General features: G+C 23.5%; 2 protein-coding genes across 3 annotated transcripts in view; one reads left to right on the top strand and one right to left on the bottom strand.

The window, feature by feature from the left end:
* On the bottom strand, nucleotides 1–5,192 carry LOC122858977. 2 transcript variants are annotated; one of them, XM_044162262.1, is made up of 7 exons: nucleotides 5,093–5,192; nucleotides 3,128–3,399; nucleotides 2,448–2,723; nucleotides 2,114–2,346; nucleotides 1,770–2,036; nucleotides 1,384–1,639; nucleotides 1–1,322 (listed from the first exon to the last, which is right to left on the bottom strand). In XM_044162262.1, the coding sequence occupies exons 2-7, from the start codon at nucleotides 3,384–3,386 to the stop codon at nucleotides 1,153–1,155; spliced, it is 1,461 nt and encodes a 486-aa protein (XP_044018197.1). In that variant the 5' UTR covers nucleotides 3,387–3,399; nucleotides 5,093–5,192; the 3' UTR covers nucleotides 1–1,152. The 2 variants fall into 2 exon arrangements, with proteins under 2 accessions (XP_044018197.1, XP_044018196.1); XM_044162261.1 differs by lacking the exon at nucleotides 5,093–5,192 and adding an exon at nucleotides 3,550–3,720.
* An 8,663-nt stretch (nucleotides 5,193–13,855) lies between these two features.
* Nucleotides 13,856–21,491, top strand: part of LOC122858978 (adenylate cyclase type 6) — a 31,501-nt gene continuing 23,865 nt past the window's right edge. Inside the window, exons 1-3 of the mRNA XM_044162263.1 lie at nucleotides 13,856–14,123; nucleotides 19,326–19,595; nucleotides 19,688–19,849. Of these exons, the coding sequence (XP_044018198.1) occupies nucleotides 14,046–14,123; nucleotides 19,326–19,595; nucleotides 19,688–19,849 (510 nt within the window). The 5' untranslated portion in view covers nucleotides 13,856–14,045. The remainder of the gene's footprint in view (nucleotides 14,124–19,325; nucleotides 19,596–19,687; nucleotides 19,850–21,491) is intronic.

Raw genomic sequence — 21,491 nt, forward strand, 5'->3', positions numbered from 1 at the left:
AATTTATCTATTACCTTTTTTTTTTTTTGGTTATTTTTGTTGTATAATTTGAATGGATACGTTCCTAATTCACTGAGCTTTTTTTAAAAATATAAACACTTTTTTTTTTGTTTTCTATTTCATTAATTAATAATTTTTTTTATTTCATTTAAAATCTATGTATAAACGAACAACTACGATATTTAATTTCGGACGCAATTGTTATACTGTTTTTTTTTTTTTTTTGTTGAATAATTAATTATAAAAAAAAACATCAAAAAAAGAAGTTAAAAAACAATCAATTGACCCTGCTAAAAATTATTATTGTTTACATTTCCTCCAGTTGAAATAATATTCACTGTTTTAATTAAAATTGTCATTATAAAAATGTGGACGTTTATTGACACATTTAAGTAGAATATAATTCCCATTGACTTTCCAAAAAATTTATAATTTATTCTATAGTAATTATCTCCTAGTTTAACATCACTTTTTAACTTTTCTAATAATCATTAGAAAATAAAAACAAAATATTATATTATTTATAAATTAATTGTTGAAGACCCAAGCATCAAATGTCAATTGTCATTCAACAATTAAATATAAATACATATATATTTTTTCGAGTGTTTAATAAACAAAATTAAAATGTATGTTGATTAATATAAATACAAAATATTGTCACACCAATATCAACAACTATAAATCCATTCAGAATTTTAAAAAAATTCATTTTTTTTTCTTTTAACATTTTTTCTATAATTATGATTTTTTTCTTTACGATAATAATAATACTTATGTGGCTTGGCAAATTAGAGGAAGAACAAATTGGTTTTAAAAAATAGACAAAAAAAAAAAATACATTTATACATTTTTAAAAAATTAGCTAAGAGTATTCTCGTCATTTTTGTTTATCAATCTATAAAGCTACTTTCATGTTTTTTTATTTATTTTTTGCGCATACTATGTCTTGTATATTTATTATGAAAAAAAATCTAATAAATAAAAAATGTTTAAAAGCTTTAAACCGCTAACAATTTGGCTCGGTGAATTTATTGGCATAATTTAGAAATTAATTTGACTTTGTTTTTGATTTTCGTTTTAAATCAAATCAATTTAATTTAACTCAAATTATTTTCTAAGCTTTTATTAATTGAGTTATTTACGTTTGATTTATCTCTGACAAATATCACGATGTAAATCTGGAGTAATTTTTTGATAATTTTGTTGGCAATCACGAAAATGTGATCTTACAAGTAATCCAAGACCAAGAAGAACAATAGGAAGACCAAGTAATGCACAAATCAATTCTCCAGTAACACCAGGTGACCAAATAATCATTGCTAAAATATAAAATAACAATTTATTATTTTAAATAATTAATTTTATTATTTTTTTCTTTACCTTTATTTGCATCAATATCCATTTTATAAATACTCCACCAAATACCAGTGAGTGGCAATGAAGTACTCATTGCTGCAACTGTAAAAACAGCACTTTCACACATTTCAAGAAAATTAACAGATGATATAAAAAATACAGTATATGAAAAAATAAATATCCATCCATGATTTGCAACATTTGAGCACGTAGTACCACCCCAAAAATGACACTTGAAACCATGTACAATTGTCTTGTACAAATCATTTGGACTTAAGCCCTGTAAACATAAAAATAAAGTGATGATAAAACGAAATAAAAAAATTCTAAATCAAATCAAAGAAAGTGGATATCAAAAAAGACACAAATGTACATTCAAAAAAATAAATATACTAAAGTTATTTCATTACCCTGCCGATTCCTGGCACAGTATCGATCCAACTGAATGCCAAAATGACAATAAAAGCAACGACATGAATGTGAAAAAGTGTCTTGAGTACTGGAGGTTTTGGATAGTGTTTTTGCTTTATTGTTGGATCAGGATCAGTAACGTGCAATAAACGACCACCTTCTTCCTCTGATCCTCTTCGTCTAATGTCACGTGATGACACCAATCTTGATACAGTATAAAGAAAAGAATTGTTTTGTATGGATAACATACGACAATTATTTCTTTGCTATAATAACAAATTGATAAATTAATTCATTTATCATATGAAATAAAAAATAATTTAAAAAAACATGTAATACTTACACCATTGCTAAAATGTACTTCTAATAGTGTAAAAAATAATGCAAATGTTGCAAGTGATACAACATAAATAACAGTCCAAACAGCTCGAATACCCCATGTTCCTCTCATTGTCACAGCATGAGCTGGAACCTCACGACCCCGACAACGAAATTCATCACAAAGACCATAATCAACACTTATAAATAATCCAACAATAATTGTTGTGCTTGAAAATATTCGCTGCAAGCTCATCACTGAAATTAAAAAGAAAAAAAAAACAATTGAATTTTGTGAAATTAATAATTAAACAATAGTAGTATAAATTATAATATTTTTGTTAAATATAAAAACTTACTTTTTCGTGAAAATATAAAATAATATACAAGAGAAAAAACAAGAGTTATGCCCTTGATGGGATCTTGTAGATGACAGAGTACTCGGTTTTGATCCAACGAGAGGTTCATGAGAATTCCAGCAAATGCGTATATAACACTTATCTTGACAAGACTGCAACGTGGAATTTTTATTCTCATGCTATTTGGTATGAGTGCTGGTGGTGGTGAGATCTTCTCGACAATGAAACAGATGACACCGAGGATACAGGTCATTGAAAATGCGGTGAAGAGTAATCCTAAAAAAAGATGAACCAAAAAAAGAAAATGTTAAGTGTGTAAATAAACACAAGAGCTGTACTTATTCTTTTTTTTTTTTTTTTTCTTTTTTTAATTTTTTTATTTATCAATATAAAGCATGAAAAAAAAATCATGAATGTGAACATGATCAATTGAATTGAAAAAAAAGTAGAGCAAAATGTAAAGTAAGAAATTGAATGATAGAAAAAAATAAATAAAAAATTTAATTTCAAAGTCTATTACAATAAAATCTTGGAGCTATTCGTGATATAACTACATAAAAAAAATTTTTTTCATTTATAAATATATTTGTTCAAGTTGAAAAATGTATTTATGTCAATGTAAATTTATAAAATATATTTTTATTGATGATATGATAGTAAAAATATAATGACACTCGCACCTGCATATGCACTTGATGCTGCACTGATACTCTCATGATAGAGTGGATAGCTGATTATGGAGGCTGTGATTGAGACAATGACAATGCTGAGCGTGATGAGAAAAATAAAATTTTGCCAACAAGGTGAATCAATGTCAAACAACTTGTCTGATTGTTGATAAACTGGATACGTTGATTCTTCAGTATCAGTGTATTCTTCAATTTCAACATCACTTCCAGTTGTATAACGTAACTCTTCTTGATCATCGTCTTCCATCATTGTCTCCAATTTACTAGAAAAAATAAAAACAAAAACCACAAGATAAAAAATACTCTTTGTATTGGATTTATACAATTTAAAATTGGGGTATACAATGAATTACGTGTGTGCTTAACTGTATTCAGGTCATGATTTATCTCAAAATATTTCATTCAATACTCACTGGTCATGATATTGTTTGTCATTTGTTAAGGTTTACAAATTAATCAGTCAAATATGATCTACACTTGTGGTATTTATGCTAATCAAAACTGAAAATTTTGATATCAAAGTTGGTTTGGTTTAGAAACTAATTCAATGAGATTTATTGATGATAATTTAGTTTAAAGTTTGAAATTATTATTAATATTCTTCAACAAAATAATTATCCAGGATATTATTCATCTCATTTTATGTTTATTGTCAATTTAAATTTGACTTATAATAATTTGAAATATATAAATTACATAAAATGACTAATGATAATTTAATTTTTTTCTTTATTTATCATTTCCTTTTTTATTTTTTTTTGTGAAAATTATCTGTCTGGTTGGCTTTAAAAAAGGCTGACAGGTTTATAATGAATAAAAGAAAAAAAAAAAATACCATTTGTCGAATAATGGATTTTAACCATTGACGAATAACTTTGAACAAAAAAAAAGTACGACGTTTAACGGATAGATGAATCACTAACCACCTTTGGTTAATTTACTAAGGCCTTTGTAAAATTTTCTATTAGAAAAAGTAAATTAACGAATGACTCTTTTTGTTTTTGTCTATTGAAAAAAAAAAAAAATAATAAAGAATATACCCTCGTTTATTCTTTAAATTTATTTATTGATTTTTTTATTTACAAAATTTATTGAATTATAATAATAAAAAAGAGAAAAAAATTATTAAAATTCTCAATTTTTTTTTATCAACCTTTTCTATTCAATTTTTTTTGTACATTTGTTTATCCATTTTTTTTTTTTTTTTTTGTTGATAGAAAATTTTTTAAATAAAATTTATTAAACTGAAAAGAAAAAAAAAAAATGCAAATTGAACTCTTGGATGTATAAACTTTGAAAATGATATCAATTTTTTACAATTTATTTTTTACCACAAAATAAAAACATAAAAAAAAGAGGAAATTTTATATTAGAATTCAAGAAGAGATTTTACAGGTGAACGAGCTTTTAGAACTATTTGTTCTACAAAAAGTTTTTCGTGCATGCCAATAGCAAAAGTTTTTCTATGATCTTTCCCAACTTCTGTTGAATACAATAGACATCCTCAACTCATTAAACCAATTAATTTACTATTGTAAACATATTATGAAAATATATTTCGACAAATTTCCATCAGTAAATTTGTTGTTTAAACATTTTGTTAAACATAAGCTTCCAAAATAAATTTACAATCCAATTAAAAAAATAAAAAACATTAAAATAAAAAGACAAAAAAAAAACAATTTAATTTTATCAAAATGTCTCGTCGAAATTCAATCAATCACTTATCTCGAGTCAACGAATTTTCCTTTGTCTGACCAATAAAGACACAACTACTTAACTCCCACTGTTTTTATTTATTCTTTTTTTTTTTTATGTACCACATGAAGATGACAATAGATCATTTTTTTATAAAAAATACTTTGTAAAAGATTGATAATTTATTATAAAAAGAAAAAAGTTATTTGTGTCAATGACAATAGTGATGTGCATTTTATGATTTTTTTTTGCTCTTACCGTTGTTCTCTTTTTTCTTGGTGGTTGAGGGTGAACCTAACCTGACGACGCCCCAAGATTACAACATACACGTAGCTATTGTTAAATTGAAACAACAATCGATCCACTTATTCACTAGTTCAATCATTAAAATTAATATATAAATTAATACAATTTTCAATTGAAATAAATTTTAAATGTTTGTAATTGTGTAATATGGAAGATAATGAAAACGAAACACGTCACATTGCGCTTTAAAGCGTCGATGCTCCCAGGGTTGCTGTTTTTTTTTTTTCTTTTATTTTTTTCATCCCTTATTTATCTTCTTTTTCCCTCCTATCTACTGCCAATTCAATGCGCATGAATCAGCGCATGAGCATTGTACAATTTGTGCTTTTCCTTTTTTTATTTTGTTTTTTTTTTGAATAATTATTTTTGCAATGCATACTTTTCAAGCTTTTTTATCTCACGATGATTATAATTCAAAGAGAAAGTAAAAGATCAAATTTCTATGATTTTTTAAATACTCTGTCAATCAAAGGGTTGAAAATTAAAATTTAAAATATGATTTATTATTCTAAAAATGTTTTGTATATTAACTATGAAAATTTAAAAATAGAAAAATCTGGATCATCTTGACAGCAATAACACGTCACTGGATTTTTAATTTAACTGATTACATGATCAGCCAGTTGTGCTTATTTATTTGTACATGTAGATGTTAATGTTACGACCTAGTTTTGATTTAAACTTTTTATTAAAACTTATTTATTTTTTTTTTCTATGTATATTTTTTTTACATAATAATAATAACAACAACAATTATTATTATTATTTAAATAAAATTACAGTTCAATTGATATAACCAGATTGCTGTTTTGTTTTTTTTTTCAAGTTGAATATATCTTTATTAAATTATTACAAGTATTATATTTTAAAAGTTTTAAAAAGAAAATCATTACCTATAAATTTTGAGTAACTATAAAAAAAATTCTTAGATAGTTCAAATAAGCTTTTGGAATTAAAAAAAATTAAAAGATTAACTTTACTTTGTAATTCTTTTTTGGATAACAAATTGACATAGACAAATTAATTTATAAATTAAAAAATTTGTAAATAATGAATTAATTTAATTTTTGTTATTTAAGTTATAATTATATTTATATTAATATTCAAATTGTATTTGTTTTTATTAAAATTGTCTTTTGTTTATCACTGAAACCCCAATGGGAATCAATAAGAAGTAGGTTAATACGATCAAGCAATGTAGATGAGACTTCCTTGGCCAATACACAACACTATATTTAAACTCGTAATTCACATCTGCGCTATACTATATTACTTGTGATGAATCTCACTACTTTTTTTTTTTTTTTTGTTTCTTCTTTTATTATTGTTTTTTATTTTCATATAAACAGGCCTGACGTTGAGGCACTTAGTATTTTATAAATATACAATTATTTTTCAAACAGTTTTCAAATATATTTTGACGTCAAAATTTCTATTTAATTATTTTTCATTTGAAATATTAAATTTGCAATAAATAAAATAAATAAAACACCTATAATTTTTTACTATAATTTTTATAAATAAAGCTTATAAATTTTTCATGTAAAAAAAATTTTTTAAACAGCAATAAAACATACCTATGCAATTCAAAACTAAAGAAAAAAAAAAAAAGCTCTTTGTCGTTTAAAAAAAATGCCCAAATAAAAAGTGAATAAAAAAAAAAAAATAGAAATTGAATGCTTTTACAATTTTACACATGCATTTGATCCTTTTTATACATTTATTTTTATTTATTATATAAAAAATTGAAAAGCTCAGTTGCACAGTTTTATGATTGTATGCAATGTATGATTGTTTAAAAGTATTTTTTTTTTATAAATATAAATCTATTTACCAATATTGTATATTAATGGTTATACATATTTTTGCATTCTTTTATTGTTTATTTTTATGAATGACATACAATATTACTCTTTTGATATTTTTAATTTTTAAATATTTTAAAAACATTATTTATTCATATTATCATTACTCTTATTATTTATTTTATTTAAATTTAAAAAAATAATTCTGAATAGCCAGTCTACATAACACTTTTATTCTAGACACATGTTTTATTATTATTATTATTTTTATGGCCTTAAACTTGGAGCCTTGTCAGTCGTTTGAAATCAATGATTCGTCCTCAGTGTTATTGAGCTTGTTGTACAGCCACAAATGTGACATTGTAAACTGTTTGTTAGACACGGGTCAATTTTATTTAACGTACCATGACGCCAGCAGTGATAATAAAAATATAATTAACTGCACTCTAATAAATCTTTAAGTACTAGAACAACAAATTGAATATACAAAGAAAAAAAAATATTTAAAAATGATATTTAATTTTTTTTATGTAATTTTGGTGATTGTAGTTGTAACATACAACTATACAAGAAATTAAATTATCTGCTGGTTGAATTATTATATAGATAATTATGAGGGCTATTTTGAAAAAAAATAAAAAATTTAGGATCCACTTGATTTCGATCGTGGCGTCGACCCGTCGACTCGACAACTCGACGCCGCTATCACCGAAGTTGAAAATTTCTCAGTCAGCGCGCGGCATTCATGTGAGACGGTCCACATTTCGTTCGTTCAATTTATTTATTCGTAAAATATCAAACACCAATATAATTAAAATTTCTATAAAAAAAAAAATTTGAAAATTAACTTTGTTTATTCCAAAAAAAATAGTTTTTTTTTTTTTTTTTTTCTAATAAATTTCTAATGAATTTCTAAGTAATGTTTGAGTGAAAAATTAAAGCCAAAAAAACAATATATCATAAGAAAAAAAAAATAATAAAATATTAAAAAATAAATAAATTCAAAAATCGTTGAAAATTTAAGTAAGAAAAATTTTCAATGTAATTGGCAATCAAAATTGAATGATCAAAAAAGTTGGATAATAAAAATAAAATATATATTGAACTGTGAAAAAAAAAAAAAGTGATTGATGAGAAAGAGTTGCAATGCGCTATCAGATATTCACTGTGTCTTGTGAAAAAAAAATTGCATTTAATTTAAATAAATTTTTATTATCGCGAGAAAAAGTTAATTTTATCAAATATACAACGTAGAATCAAGGTAATAAACCAATTATTTTGTAAAGCATTTTAAAAAAAATTTAATTTTATGCTATAAATTAGTTTGATCGATTCAAATTCAGCATGAATTCTTGTCTTTTAAAATTATTAGCTTTAAAATTTCCATATGTTTCTCAACTCCCACAATACGATTGCACTTTTATTGCTGATAATAGCAATCAAGTTACCTCGGAATTTCTCATTTGTATCAAATTTAATACACATATTTTTTATTCTCTATTTTCTCAACAAAAGAAAAAGTCAATTTCATGCAGAAATTTATTCCGTGAAGTAATATAAATACTTATATAAAATTCAAAACAATATTAATAAAAAAAAAAAAAAAAAAATTATGAAAAACGCAAGTTACCTTTAAGTATTTTATAATAATAATTATAACAAAATTATAATGTAAAAATCTCGTATCAGTGACCGTGCTCTTGCAATTGTTGAGTGTACATAAAATTGCACATTTGTAAAATCGATTGAATTAATCATCGACCTTGTACGTTTTTATGTTGAAGGGGTTGCTCGTCGACAGTAGTATTAGTCAATTTTTGATCGGACATCCGCTCACATTATGCGACAAACTTTCTGGCATTATTCAAAATCGACCCCAGTTAATATTTTCGCATTCACTGATATTATCGCGTCTCACACAAAATCATTAATTAATAATATTAATGAACAATCGATTCAACCATTTTCAACATTCAATCACCATGAAAAAAAAAAACCTTCGATCCCCTTTTTTTTCATTTCCAAATTTCATTATTTATTACTGATTCAATCTAACAAAAAGTTAAATAATAATAGAGGACAAAAATAACAGAATTTATTTTTATATATATATTTTTTTTTTTTTTTGTCAAACGTAATGAATGACAATGTTAAACATGCTGATTGAGTTTTATGAACTGGAATTTTTTCCTTCAATGGGTCAATAAAATTAAATAATAATTCTGACACAAATACATTCATGAAAAAAAATAAAATAAAGGGAAAATAATAAATTATTAAAAGTGAAAAAAGATTTCATAAGTCAGACATATCAGGTGTGTTTTGTTGGCTCAAGTACCGGCTCTTTATTTTTTCACCTACACAATAAATCATAAAGACTTGTAATTTTTATTTTTTATTTTGATCAGTATATACAGTAAAATACAAAACACTTGTCTAACATAATTATACTATAACGACATTGAAATAAAATAGAAAATTACATTTAGAAAAATTGTGTAGTTTTTTTTTTTTTTCAAGTTTGATTGATGTAATCGAATTTATTATTATTTTGTGAGTCATTAATTTAACTCACTGTCTATTTTCAAATGAATATTGACTCAGCAATAAGTCAATGATTTTCCAAATTTTAACAAGTAATTTAGAGTTAATTTTTTTTTCATTAAAAAGGTAATAACTATTCACTATTCAATTGAAAAATATCAAATTTACTATACGTAAATTATTTTATTTAAAATTGATATGATTTATTATAAAAATAAAATGCAACAAGAAAAGTTTTGCTTATTAAATATTTAGATTTAATTCAAGATATCAGATAAATTGATAAGTAAATTTTTATAAGAATTATTTTGCATCATAGTGTCCCATGTGATGCAACTTGTGATTTCCCAGTTGAATTAAAAAAAATGCAGTAACAGATACACAATATATAAATAAATATAAAATATTCCATCAAGTTTAAAAATAGTTTGATAAAATTTGTGATATATTTATTAAAATATTGAAGTCTTCATAAATCAATATATACTTTTTAAATATTAATCATATTGTCAGGTATAAATAACATAATCCTCTGATGCTATTTCATTGTATTCATTTAATTATATAGTATATTTTGGTGAGTGTGTGTAGACTTGATCCTTCGAGCATATTCTCGAAATAATTAATTTGATAAGATGAGTAGAGAGAGATATATGTGGGTCATGGTCAAGTTTAATCATCAAGAATATTGCATCAATATCATTGTCAACAGTAAACAAATAAATATTTATACTCTTATTTATCAAATTACTAATGAAAATAAAATTAATCCAATAAAATTATTTTTTTTTTTTTATCGATTTAACTATCAATTTGTTATTGTGTTCATTCAGTCTTTAAATTTCATTAATTAAAACCAACTTTAACTCATTATATTTCAAAAATTTCATCAATAATTTTTTTTTTTTCTATTTTTAATAGGAAAAATAATAATTGAAATTGCTAACAATTAACAGCTTGATTGTTATTATTATTCCCTTTTTTTTTTCAAATATAAAAATTGCAATTAAAATATATATACAAATAAAGAATAATTAAAATTGAATAAAATAATTAAAATTAAAATGAAAATTGAAGTTTATAAAATGTATTATAAGGTTGAGCAAGGTAGACATTTAACTATGATACTTTGGTGTTGTATGAACTCAAAGAGGAAGTTAGCTGCGTGACTGAGCAACTTTCATTCTCTTATTTTACAACCTCCTACCATCAACTACCTCGTTATCGTTATTATCGTTATTTCCCCTGTCTTGATTAACCCAATTCGCCTTTTTCCGCATCTCCTTATATTTTTTTTTTCTTTTGTTTTAAGAATAAAAATTGTGGCTTGATATATCGTTTATTAAAAATATATACAATTATTATTTATTATTTATTATTACAACAAGTCATTGAACATAAACCTAAAATTACTCAGTTTAATAACATAAATTTTATCAATTTTAATTAATTATTAGTAATCATTTTTTTTTACATTTTAACCTTTCAAATTAAATGACCTTTATGTAAAATTTTTTTTCTAAAAATAAATATATATATTATTTTATTTTCATTAATTTTCATTGAGGTATATTTTTTTTTTTTTTGATTAATAATTCAATAGCATATTTATGGATTATTTTTTTATTAAAATTATTATCTGTGTCATCTGAAATTTCAATGTAACTCATCCATGAATTTATAATAAGCTTCCATCATATTTGTCATTTAATTATATAGAAAAAATAAAAAAATCCTCTTGGGTTTTTCAGCTTTCATGTGATCAATCAATTTTGTAATATAAGATATTAATTTTTTTTATTATTATACTGATAAAAATAATTTATTCATAAAGTTTAAATTTTTTTGTGATGACTTACTTTGTTTTGGGGCTATCGAAATTGTATATATTATTATTTTTATTTTTTTACTTGTAACTTATTCAAGTTATTAGCTAAATAGTTGTTGAAAAAAGAAAAAAAAATAATCAACGTGGAAATTTTTATTTTAAAACTTTGTCAACTAGTTTATTTATAAAGAAAAAAAAAAACTCTTTTTTATACTTTATTTTTAGAATATAAATATTTTTATTCAAGTTTTTTTATTTCTGTTATCATTTTAAAAAATATCATTGAATTTTAATTTTTTTACAGACATTTAAATTAAAAAAAAAGATATTATTTTTATGAAATGTCGATAATAAAAATACGTCTATTAATTTGGAAGCCCTGATATTATTTTATCTGAAAATAAATTCAAGACAGATTGAGCTTTTTCGGCTCCTCAGCTTACGTAGAAAAATTTTACTTGAAATTATTTTCAACGAATAAATTTACGTATCATTTAAATTTAATTTTTTTGAAATTAAAATTAGGGGAGGTTTTTCGGTATTTGCATTTTTTATGTATTTTTTAAAATGATATATCATTCAAATAATCCTGTACATTTTTTATACAAACAGTATACTTAAATCCATTGATATTTTATTATAGCATTTTTATGAGACTCATATATTTTGATAGTTTTTCGATTCTACTTAACTAACAAAGTGTCAATTATTCATCTATAATATTAACTTGAATAAAGTTCAGTTATTAACTGTTATACACTTGCATTTAATCCCTTCAAAATATCACATTCATTCATGATTTAATATAGCAGTCATAATCTTGATTAAATTGACGATAATCTTTAGTGATTCATTTCAAGAATAAGGTTCGTGTTTATATCCGTAAAAAAAATCACAATGATATTTCAGACACACAGAAAAATAACATCCAGGAAAAAAAAAACAAAATTCCAGCTTTATTTTTCATAAAGAAAAAATTTATTACTTCATGATGAAGTATTTTTTTTTTTCGTATTTTTTATTAATATATTTTTTTTCTTCTTTTTTATTAAATATAATTTTATATTTCACATGAAAATGTACAATATACATTTTACAAAAAAAAAAAAATACTTTCTTCTATTATCCAGGATAATTATTTTTTAATGAACATATTTAACTATATTTTTATCACAAAAAAAAAGAAAAATATCTATTGCCAATGAATTTTCTATGCGTTACCATTAATCATTCAACAACAACGAGACAATTTTCTCCTGTCCACAGTACTTTGTCGAAATAATCCACGAGTTATTTATGATTCTTTTTTTTATCTAGAAATAAAAGTGTAATAAATAGACTCGTTTTATTCAATTGTTACTAAAAAAAAAATAAAATAATAGAACAATAATATTAGAAATAAAAAAATAAAAAATAACAACAATCGCGATCATTTTGATAAATAAAATTTCTTGGAAATGAATAGACAAGGTGTTGAAATTATTCTGGTGTAAAAATTTTCACTTCAATTTTGCTTTTCACACACAAAATACTCTTTGTTTACTAAAACAAGTGGTTAACCATTAACGTCGGTATTATTTATGAATATTCGGTGCATTCTTCTGTTAAATTAGATTTACTCACTGAAAATTTTACTGCAATTTCTTAAATGTGTATAAAATTTTTCTGGGTCAGCGTAAAAGCAAAAAAAAAAAAGGTAAAAAAATATATTGATGAAAGAAAAAAAAAGAAAAAAAAAACAACTTCATCGACGTTTTTTCATTTTTGCTATTTATACGCCGTTTTTTTTTTTTTCGTGTTGAAAGATCAGTAGATTGCTTGTAAAGCTGACGTGATCTTATTTTCTATTGCAACAGTGCAGAGTTTCGTCTTTAATCACTCCATTCCACTATCATCATGTTTTTTTTCACAGTTTTTTTTTGAAAGGTTATATGTACAGAGAAGTTAATGGTTCATGGACCATTTGCTAGACATATGTTGAACAAAGAAATGGAAAAAATAAGAAAGCAAAACGAGTCCTTTATGTATCTTACCTAAAATTTTAAATTTAATTTATCAATAAAATTCAGAATAAACAAGTAGTTATATATTTTTATTTACTTGAAATTATTGAATGATTTTTTTCAAATTGTTTATTTTTCATTATAAAATAACAAATTGAAAATTGAAACCTTTTTTTAATTTAATTTCTTTTTTTTTCATTTTTTTTTTTCACAAATTATTCTTTTATATAATCAATCAGTAGAAGGAGATTAATTTTCTTTTGTAAATACGCTAAAATATGATTTTCTTTCTTATCATAATATTATAATCGTATTAGAATTTTTTTTTCTTATTAAAAAGAAAGAAAAGGTTGATATATCAAAGAAGCTTCACGATGATAATATAACCAGGACTTTTCGAGGTTTTTAAAATTTTCACAAAGAATATTTAAAATGATTCAGTGCTAAAAAGCTTTATATACAGTATAATATATGTCATGTATTTTTTGTTATATATGTATAATATTAAATATATATATTTTTTTTCATTTCAAAGGTGGTAATAATGGAGTAACAACTCCATAGTTCGAGGCCAGACAGCTTGGCTTTCGGATAAACGTTTAAAATATAAAAAAAATTGAGAAAAACCAAGGAATAAAAAAAGCAGCTCATTTTTTTTTTCCTTTTTTGAGTTTGAATCCTCAAAAAGTAAAAAAAAAAAGTCTATATTTTAAAATAATAAAAAAATGGAAAAATTTGGAGAGTTGCCAAAAAAAGAATGGAACCAAAGGTTGAGTCTGCGAGGAAGTCGACGCAGTCATCAGGTACGTTTTCATATTTTGTAATTAAAAAATCCATTTTTTCTACTTTAAATAAATATAGTTTACCTGATGAAAATAAAAAAGTATACAAAAGTGGAAAACCTATAATGGAAAGTAAAATAATATCAATATTAATATAAAAGAATAAAAAAAAATGTAAATGATTACGTCGATTGGAAGCGATAAAATGTTTCCGGTAAGATTAGAATTGGCATGAACTTGCTATTGCAATAGTCGTAATACCTCGACCATGACAGACACGAGGGAACACGATTACAGAATGTGCGATAAGTTGATTAGAGTCTCTTGCTATCGATCAAGTCAATTGTATAAATTCTCCAGCGGACATTTCAAGTATATATCATTCACACTTTGATGTATACAAAAATATCATCTTGCAAGACTGCAGTGCTACTTAACTTGAATTTATTTTATTGATTTATTATTGAAAAAAAAAAAAAAATAAATTTATATAAATCTCAAATAAAATGCGGTAACGCTATTGGCACTCAATACGGGGGAATTTACGGGGACATTTATACAGGTTACGAGAAAATTTACGGTGAACATAGCCACCGTTGTATGTGTAGGACTGATTACATTGTGTGTGAAACCCGTAAATGTCCCCGTATTTCCCGTAAATTTCCCCGTATGAGTGCCAATAACGATTTCGAATAAAATGCCTCTTACAATAATTAAATTAATATAATTTTAAAAGTATAAAGAAACACACCGCTACCTTCAATTAGCAAATTTAAAAATTTTAAATTATATTATTTTTTTTTTTATACCGTTAAAATTACACGTAAATAATATAATTTTTATAATTTTTATTTATAATAAATAATCGGTTTCTCTCAAGATTATTATTTTTTTTTAAATTTAAAACTTTTACATTGAAATTGTTTTTTTTTTTTTTTTTCTTTTCTTTTCTTTTTACTATTTTAATTATATTGATGACTGATTCTTTTCCATGATATTAGAAAAAATTAATCGATAAAAAAATTACATGCGCAATAACAAATTTAATTTATTATTGGTAAATTTATTTTAACTGTTAGATTTTTTTTTTTAATTTGTTAAAAAAAATAAACAATGAAACAACGAGTTTTTAAGTGGTTTTTCAAGGCTATAAAATTGGTAAATAATTATTGGTTAACGACTATCAATTGTTCACTCGATGAATGAATTGTGTACGTTAAATTTACCTTATGTCCAAAACATATCACTTATGTGCAAAATTGCATCATACTAGACTTGATAAATTTCCATAAATTGAACCAACCCAGTGTCAGTTAATAAATTTCAATATTCCATAAACATGGTTTTTAATATATATTAAAATACAAAATAATCGTAAATATACTTAAATAAATCACCAATTCAATTTTATATAAAAAATTTAAATACCAAAATTTCGAAAACAAAATAAATTTTCAAGTTACACAATGATATTTATGGGTTCAATTATTTTATGATATTTATATCTACAAATAGATTGAAAAAAAATATCTAACAAGTGTATCCATAAAAATTAAATGGATACAATAAAATTCTAGATATTATTGACGATAGAAAAATTGAAAAGAAAAGAAAAAAAAAACTCCAATAAATAATAATAATAATAATGAAAACAAAAAACATTCGTATGACAAAATAATTCTGTTTAAATTAGAAATATCATTCTGTCGTATATTTCTCTGCCCCTTTGTGCAAAACTAGCAAATATACTAGCAAATTTCCGCCGACAAAAGAATGCTTTTTTTTTTTTTTTAAATAAATTTTATTATATAAAAAAAACAAACAAATAAAAATAAAAATTACGTAACGAAAAAAATACATACTGGAGTGCGTTTAGAACATGTTGAAATCGATTTTGTGTAGGATACTTTGGTTATAATAATTGCAGAGTTGGTACTGCTATTTGAGTTGATAATATGATTATCGGGACATCTGGCTTGCCCGTATGGTACTTGCATGTCAGTTTAGTTGTCAGTTTGTTACACAATTGACGCTATATTTCCTGGTACAAGTAAACATTTTATTATCAAGGTTTTTTGTTTTTTTAAATATTATTTATAATAAATAAATCACAACAATAAAAATAATAATATATCAAAATAAAAACTGACATTAAATTTAATGTATATCAATCAGTTATTATAAAAAATTTCATAGGTATTTAATTTTTTTTCTACTGTTCATGATCTGACAAATGACAATAATTAATGTTGTTCAATGAAATTGTCTACTTGGATATTTATGATTGCATAAACATATGTAGTGGTCAACTGGCTATCATGTGTCATACAGTCATACACAAGTGTGCATTATGAATTGCCATATGACCCTGTAAAACTGGAGAAGAAAACTAGCAGTGTACTAATGTAACCAACTAATGACAACAACCACATTTAACTTGATAATACAAGCTTGGAACACTGAAAATAAAGCTTGGCTTTATTTTGTTTTTCATTACTTTTTTGTTGCGACAACAAGACAAATCCTGGCTTTTATACAAAAGTTATATTTTATTTTCATCATACTTTATTTAATTGTTATATTATATTTAATTGTTTTTTTTTATTATTATTTTGTCAGTTGAAATTTAATCTATATTAATAGTGTCATGTTTTGGTTTATTTATGTCCATACTTTATTGGAGTATTTAATTTAAATCAGAATTTCTGTATATTTAAATATTGAACTGATAAATTTAACATATCACTTGCACTGTTTTATCTGATGGAATTTTTAATACTCAATTATTATTAATTTTTTTTTTTTGAGAATTTAATTATCGATTTTATACTTAAATTAAACAGATGCTTGATTGAATGAAAATATTTTGCTAATTAATCCAATTTTATCTGATGGTATTTAAAGTAAAAATGATATTTATCTGAATTTTTAATTTTATAAAAATGGGGAAAACAGATTTTGATAATTAATTTATAACGAGCTGGAATATTTCACAATGATAAACAAGAGTTTTTTTTTTTAATTAATAATATTTAGTGATGTATATTTTTTTGTTTTTAAATATTTTTTAATTTTTTAAAAAACGTGAAAATGATAAATTTTATATTTACTACTACTTTATTACAAATACAATTGAGATGATAATTTTGTATAGGTATAAAAAAAAGTAAAAATTTAAAACAAAGTCACGTATAAACTCTCAATTGCAATTGCAACTTTGTTATTCACACCTGGATCGAGCTACAAATTTAATTTACAAAATAATGTATATGTATATAAACATCACGTACAATACAAATTCTATGTTTTTACCCAATAAAGTTGTACCATTTTTTCAAGAATATATAAATTATTGTTAATTAAAAAAATTATCTATTTTAATTGATCATTTAAAGAAGACTATTTTTAATTTAACAGTATATAAATATTTTAACAGAATCATTATTTTTTGATGGTTTAAATGACATGCACAATTTCTTTATAATTTCAATATGTATTAAGTGTTTCCGATACGTTATGCAAGCAGTCGAAAAGCATCTGCGAAATCTAAAAACGACTTTGTTTGATTGACTGATGCATTCAACGTACATATGAGACGAAAAAATAAAATAAAATAAAGAGTAAATCCACTCTCAAGCACACACCATGCAAAAAAGATTTCAGATGTTTTCTAGAATAAAAAAATAAAAAAATAAGAAATAAAAATTGAAAAGCATTGCTTTGTATAAGATGACGTATCTCAAGTGGAAAAATATATACGTTTCATTTTGTTCTCTATTGAGCTTAGTTTTTATTTTATTTTTTTTTTTATTGAGTACTTTATGAATAAATATTGAGCTTTTATAAATAAAATACAAGTTTTTTTTTTTTCTTAACTATACCTACAAAACAAATTCATGTGCTTTTAATATTGATAATAATAAAAATAATATAATAACTTGATTTATATTTAGTAATATATAATAATAATAGAAAAAAAAAATATATTATTTTTCATTGTTAAAAAATTATTATAGCGTAAATATTAAAAACCTCAATAAAATTATAAAAAGAAAAAACAAAAAAACTTTTTTAATATATTTTCTATTCATAAAAATAATGTTTTGATGTTGAAGATTAATTTTTATATCGTTGAAATTTTATGAATTATTTATTTTATAAAATAGAATAGGGTAATGTGTACTTTAAACCGAGATTACTATTAATATATATATAAATTTTATGACTTTTTGCTGTCATTAAAGCGTGCTAATATTGACGTGCAGTTTATGCAGTTTAAAATGATTCAACATGTTGCTTTAAAGCTCGTCTAAAGATAGAATACAAGATGCTTTATGTGATTGTTGAAGCGTGATTATATCGAAGCTGATCATTTGAGCGTTAAAGCTTTCACAAATATATATAGACATGTTGATAAATAAAATATAAAAAATTTATAGATAAATATCATGTACTTGTTTAAAGCGTAAATACAAATAATAAAAATAGCTTAAAAAAAAAACAGAGTGTAAATAAAGGATAAATGGATATTCAAATTTGTGAGACAAAAAATATTTGTTTTTCCATAAAATAGCCTTTTCATTGTACAATATATTCAGCTGTTATTTAAATATATATTATACAGATCTTTATGTGTTAAAAAAAAAAATAAAATAAGTGATTTATATTTGTTGGCCTGCCGTTACCAGACTCGATAACATAAATTCTCAAGTAATTTAACGTACTTGAAACTTTTACTCTTCTACAACGATTTTAAAAGTTGAGATTTGTTTTGAAAAAGTATATAATAACTAACAACAATATAATACATTTTTATTTTTTGCCTTAGAAAATTTATTTCTGAAGATTTTTTTTTTTTTTTAAATTGAATTGGCACGTTAAATTCTAAATATAAAGGTTAAACTTTGAAATCTTATTTTCATGGAAAAAAAATAAAGATAATAAAACGAGTTAATTGGAAATTTCATAGGTATTTATTTATTTATTTATTTTTGAATATTTTATTGCTTGGTTATAGAAAAAACAAAGAAAAAAAAGTTTTAGTATTTCTTGTTCTTTTTTTTTTTTGTAGTTTTGAGCTTTCGAGTGGTGTTTTATAAGAATATAATAATCATTTAAAAAATGATTAATTTATCTAAATAAAAATAACTGTTAAATTTATTGATAATATTTATTTATATAAAAAACAAGTAGTATAAAATGAGTTGAAAATTAATGTTAAAGGGTGAGCTTGGAACAAGATCACTGAATGCTTCAGTTCGGAGTACAAAAAGATGGGCGAGCTTAAGACAGCACGTGACAAGTGGTGGTGAAAGTAAAAAGCCTAATGTGGATTTATTGCTTAATTATGATACATCAACTCCAAGAGCACAAACACCTAGTTCACAGCCTCATTCACCAAATACACCTCGTACACCTCATACACCACTTAAAAAATCAAATTGGGAAGTTATTGAGCATTTTACTGGTGCACCACGACCATCAATTGTTACGGTAAAAATAATAAATATATATAAAACAATAACTTATATTATAATTAGTATTTATTTTTATAAATTAATCATGTTAATTTTTTTCATTAATAGATGGGAGTTGGATCAGAAATTGGTGTTAGTTTAGCATCAACTGGAATGAATGATGTTAAATTTGATCTTGCTTTACATGCAGACTTGACAAATCGACAAAAATGTGGCCTAAGTCGATTTTTAAGTACTCTTTGCAAGTCACATCGCTTCAAAAATCTTCAGGTATTTTAGAAAACATTATTTTTTAGTCAGAAAAAAAATGTAATACAAATAATATTTGGCCTTTGATAATTTTAATATTTATTTTTAGTAAATAAAATATTTTTTTTAACAGTACCATAGCTAAAAGTAATTGTCATTAATTGCCTCAAGTTGGCAATTGAATTGTATATATATGTATAATTGACAATTGTGTGTGTATAGAATATACAAGGTGAGACGCAATTTAGAATACATCTCTTGGATTATACACAATGTGGGAAGTTTGTTTGTCCTTCTATGTGCATATACATTTGTCGTATTGAAACAATGTAATCATGAATGTAACGGTCGAATTGATTCGCGAAATAGCAGTTGATATTAGAAGAGAAATAGGAGGTGTCAGTTGAACCCAAGCTTCCTCAATCGATCACTGTAAGCTTTGTTTCGATCCCTCTACTGAGGCAATCATCCTATCACAAATTACAATCCAATGTGTTGTCATAGTTCTTGTTCATCAGCCATACATCAATATACATATATGACAAAGTAATAATTCAGTACACTATATATATTTTTAATCAATCATTTTCAAACAACTTTGTTTATCACATTGAGATATTTACTTTTGAAATTAATTAATCTCGTGTTATAACTGATATTTCATATGATAATTTAAATAATTCATTTGAAAGATAATCATCAAGTGTTATTTACTTTTCAAATATTTTATTAAACTATTATTCGTACGAATTTTCTTGTTGAATTTAATAAAATTTTCATTTTATGAATATTATTTACATTTTATCATGAATATTATTTTTTTAATTGTCATAATATTATCACGTAATTTTTATTATTTTTTTATCATACGAGGATGTCCAACTTTTTTTAGAATTGTAGATATGAATATATATTATAAGCTCTTTTTCATTTTTTTTGGTGATTCACTCTGAATCCGATAAATAAATCCAGTAAAAAGAAAAACTTTAAACGCCTTTTTTCGCATATCAAATCAACCCAGAAAATTATAAAAAAATAACTAGCGATTACTCATTTTATTTGAAACATTATTAAGGAAAAAAAAAAAGCGACGGCCAAATTTATTAATAAATCTTTAATAATAATATTTATAATAAATCAAAATGATGTTGAAAAGTATAGTCAAATTTTAACACGTGTATAATTGAATATTATTTAAATTAACAACTTGTCAAATTTAGCATAGACATAGGTATATTCCATGTAGTTAGTACAACTCTGTGATTTTCTCAGATAAATTTTGTACAGCAAGACATGCCAAAACTTTGCATGACGTATACTACTTATGTAGACATAAATGTATTCTGGGATAAGTGCTCGGTTGAAGTTGCTCCACGTTCATACTAGTTTGATCAGCTACCATCTAATGTTTGAATGACAGATACACATATATTATGTTTCAACAAAATACACTTGTTCAAATATGCAGGACAATACTAATAAGTACTATTCTTGAACCCTTATATAAAAAGAAACAACAATAAACAAACAGACAAACGAAAGAAATAAAAATAATATAAAAAAAATTTCTAATAATTTTTTTTCGATAAATACTATCATTGCTAAATAATTTAAACTAATAATTATGAATATATTGTTTTTATTTATTAATCATGCAAAAGAG

The sequence above is a fragment of the Aphidius gifuensis genome, linkage group LG6 (assembly GCF_014905175.1).
Source record: "Aphidius gifuensis isolate YNYX2018 linkage group LG6, ASM1490517v1, whole genome shotgun sequence".
NCBI lineage: Eukaryota > Metazoa > Arthropoda > Insecta > Hymenoptera > Braconidae > Aphidius > Aphidius gifuensis.

Coding starts and splice junctions, on each gene's coding strand:
- LOC122858977 (XM_044162262.1), bottom strand. CDS start 3,386: ATGATGGAAGACGATGATCAAGAAGAGTTACGTTATACAACTGGAAGT. Junction 2,347..2,447: donor TTTTATATTTTCACGAAAAA/GTAAGTTTTTAT, acceptor TTTTAATTTCAG/TGATGAGCTTGCAGCGAATA. Junction 2,037..2,113: donor AAGTACATTTTAGCAATGGT/GTAAGTATTACA, acceptor TTGTTATTATAG/CAAAGAAATAATTGTCGTAT.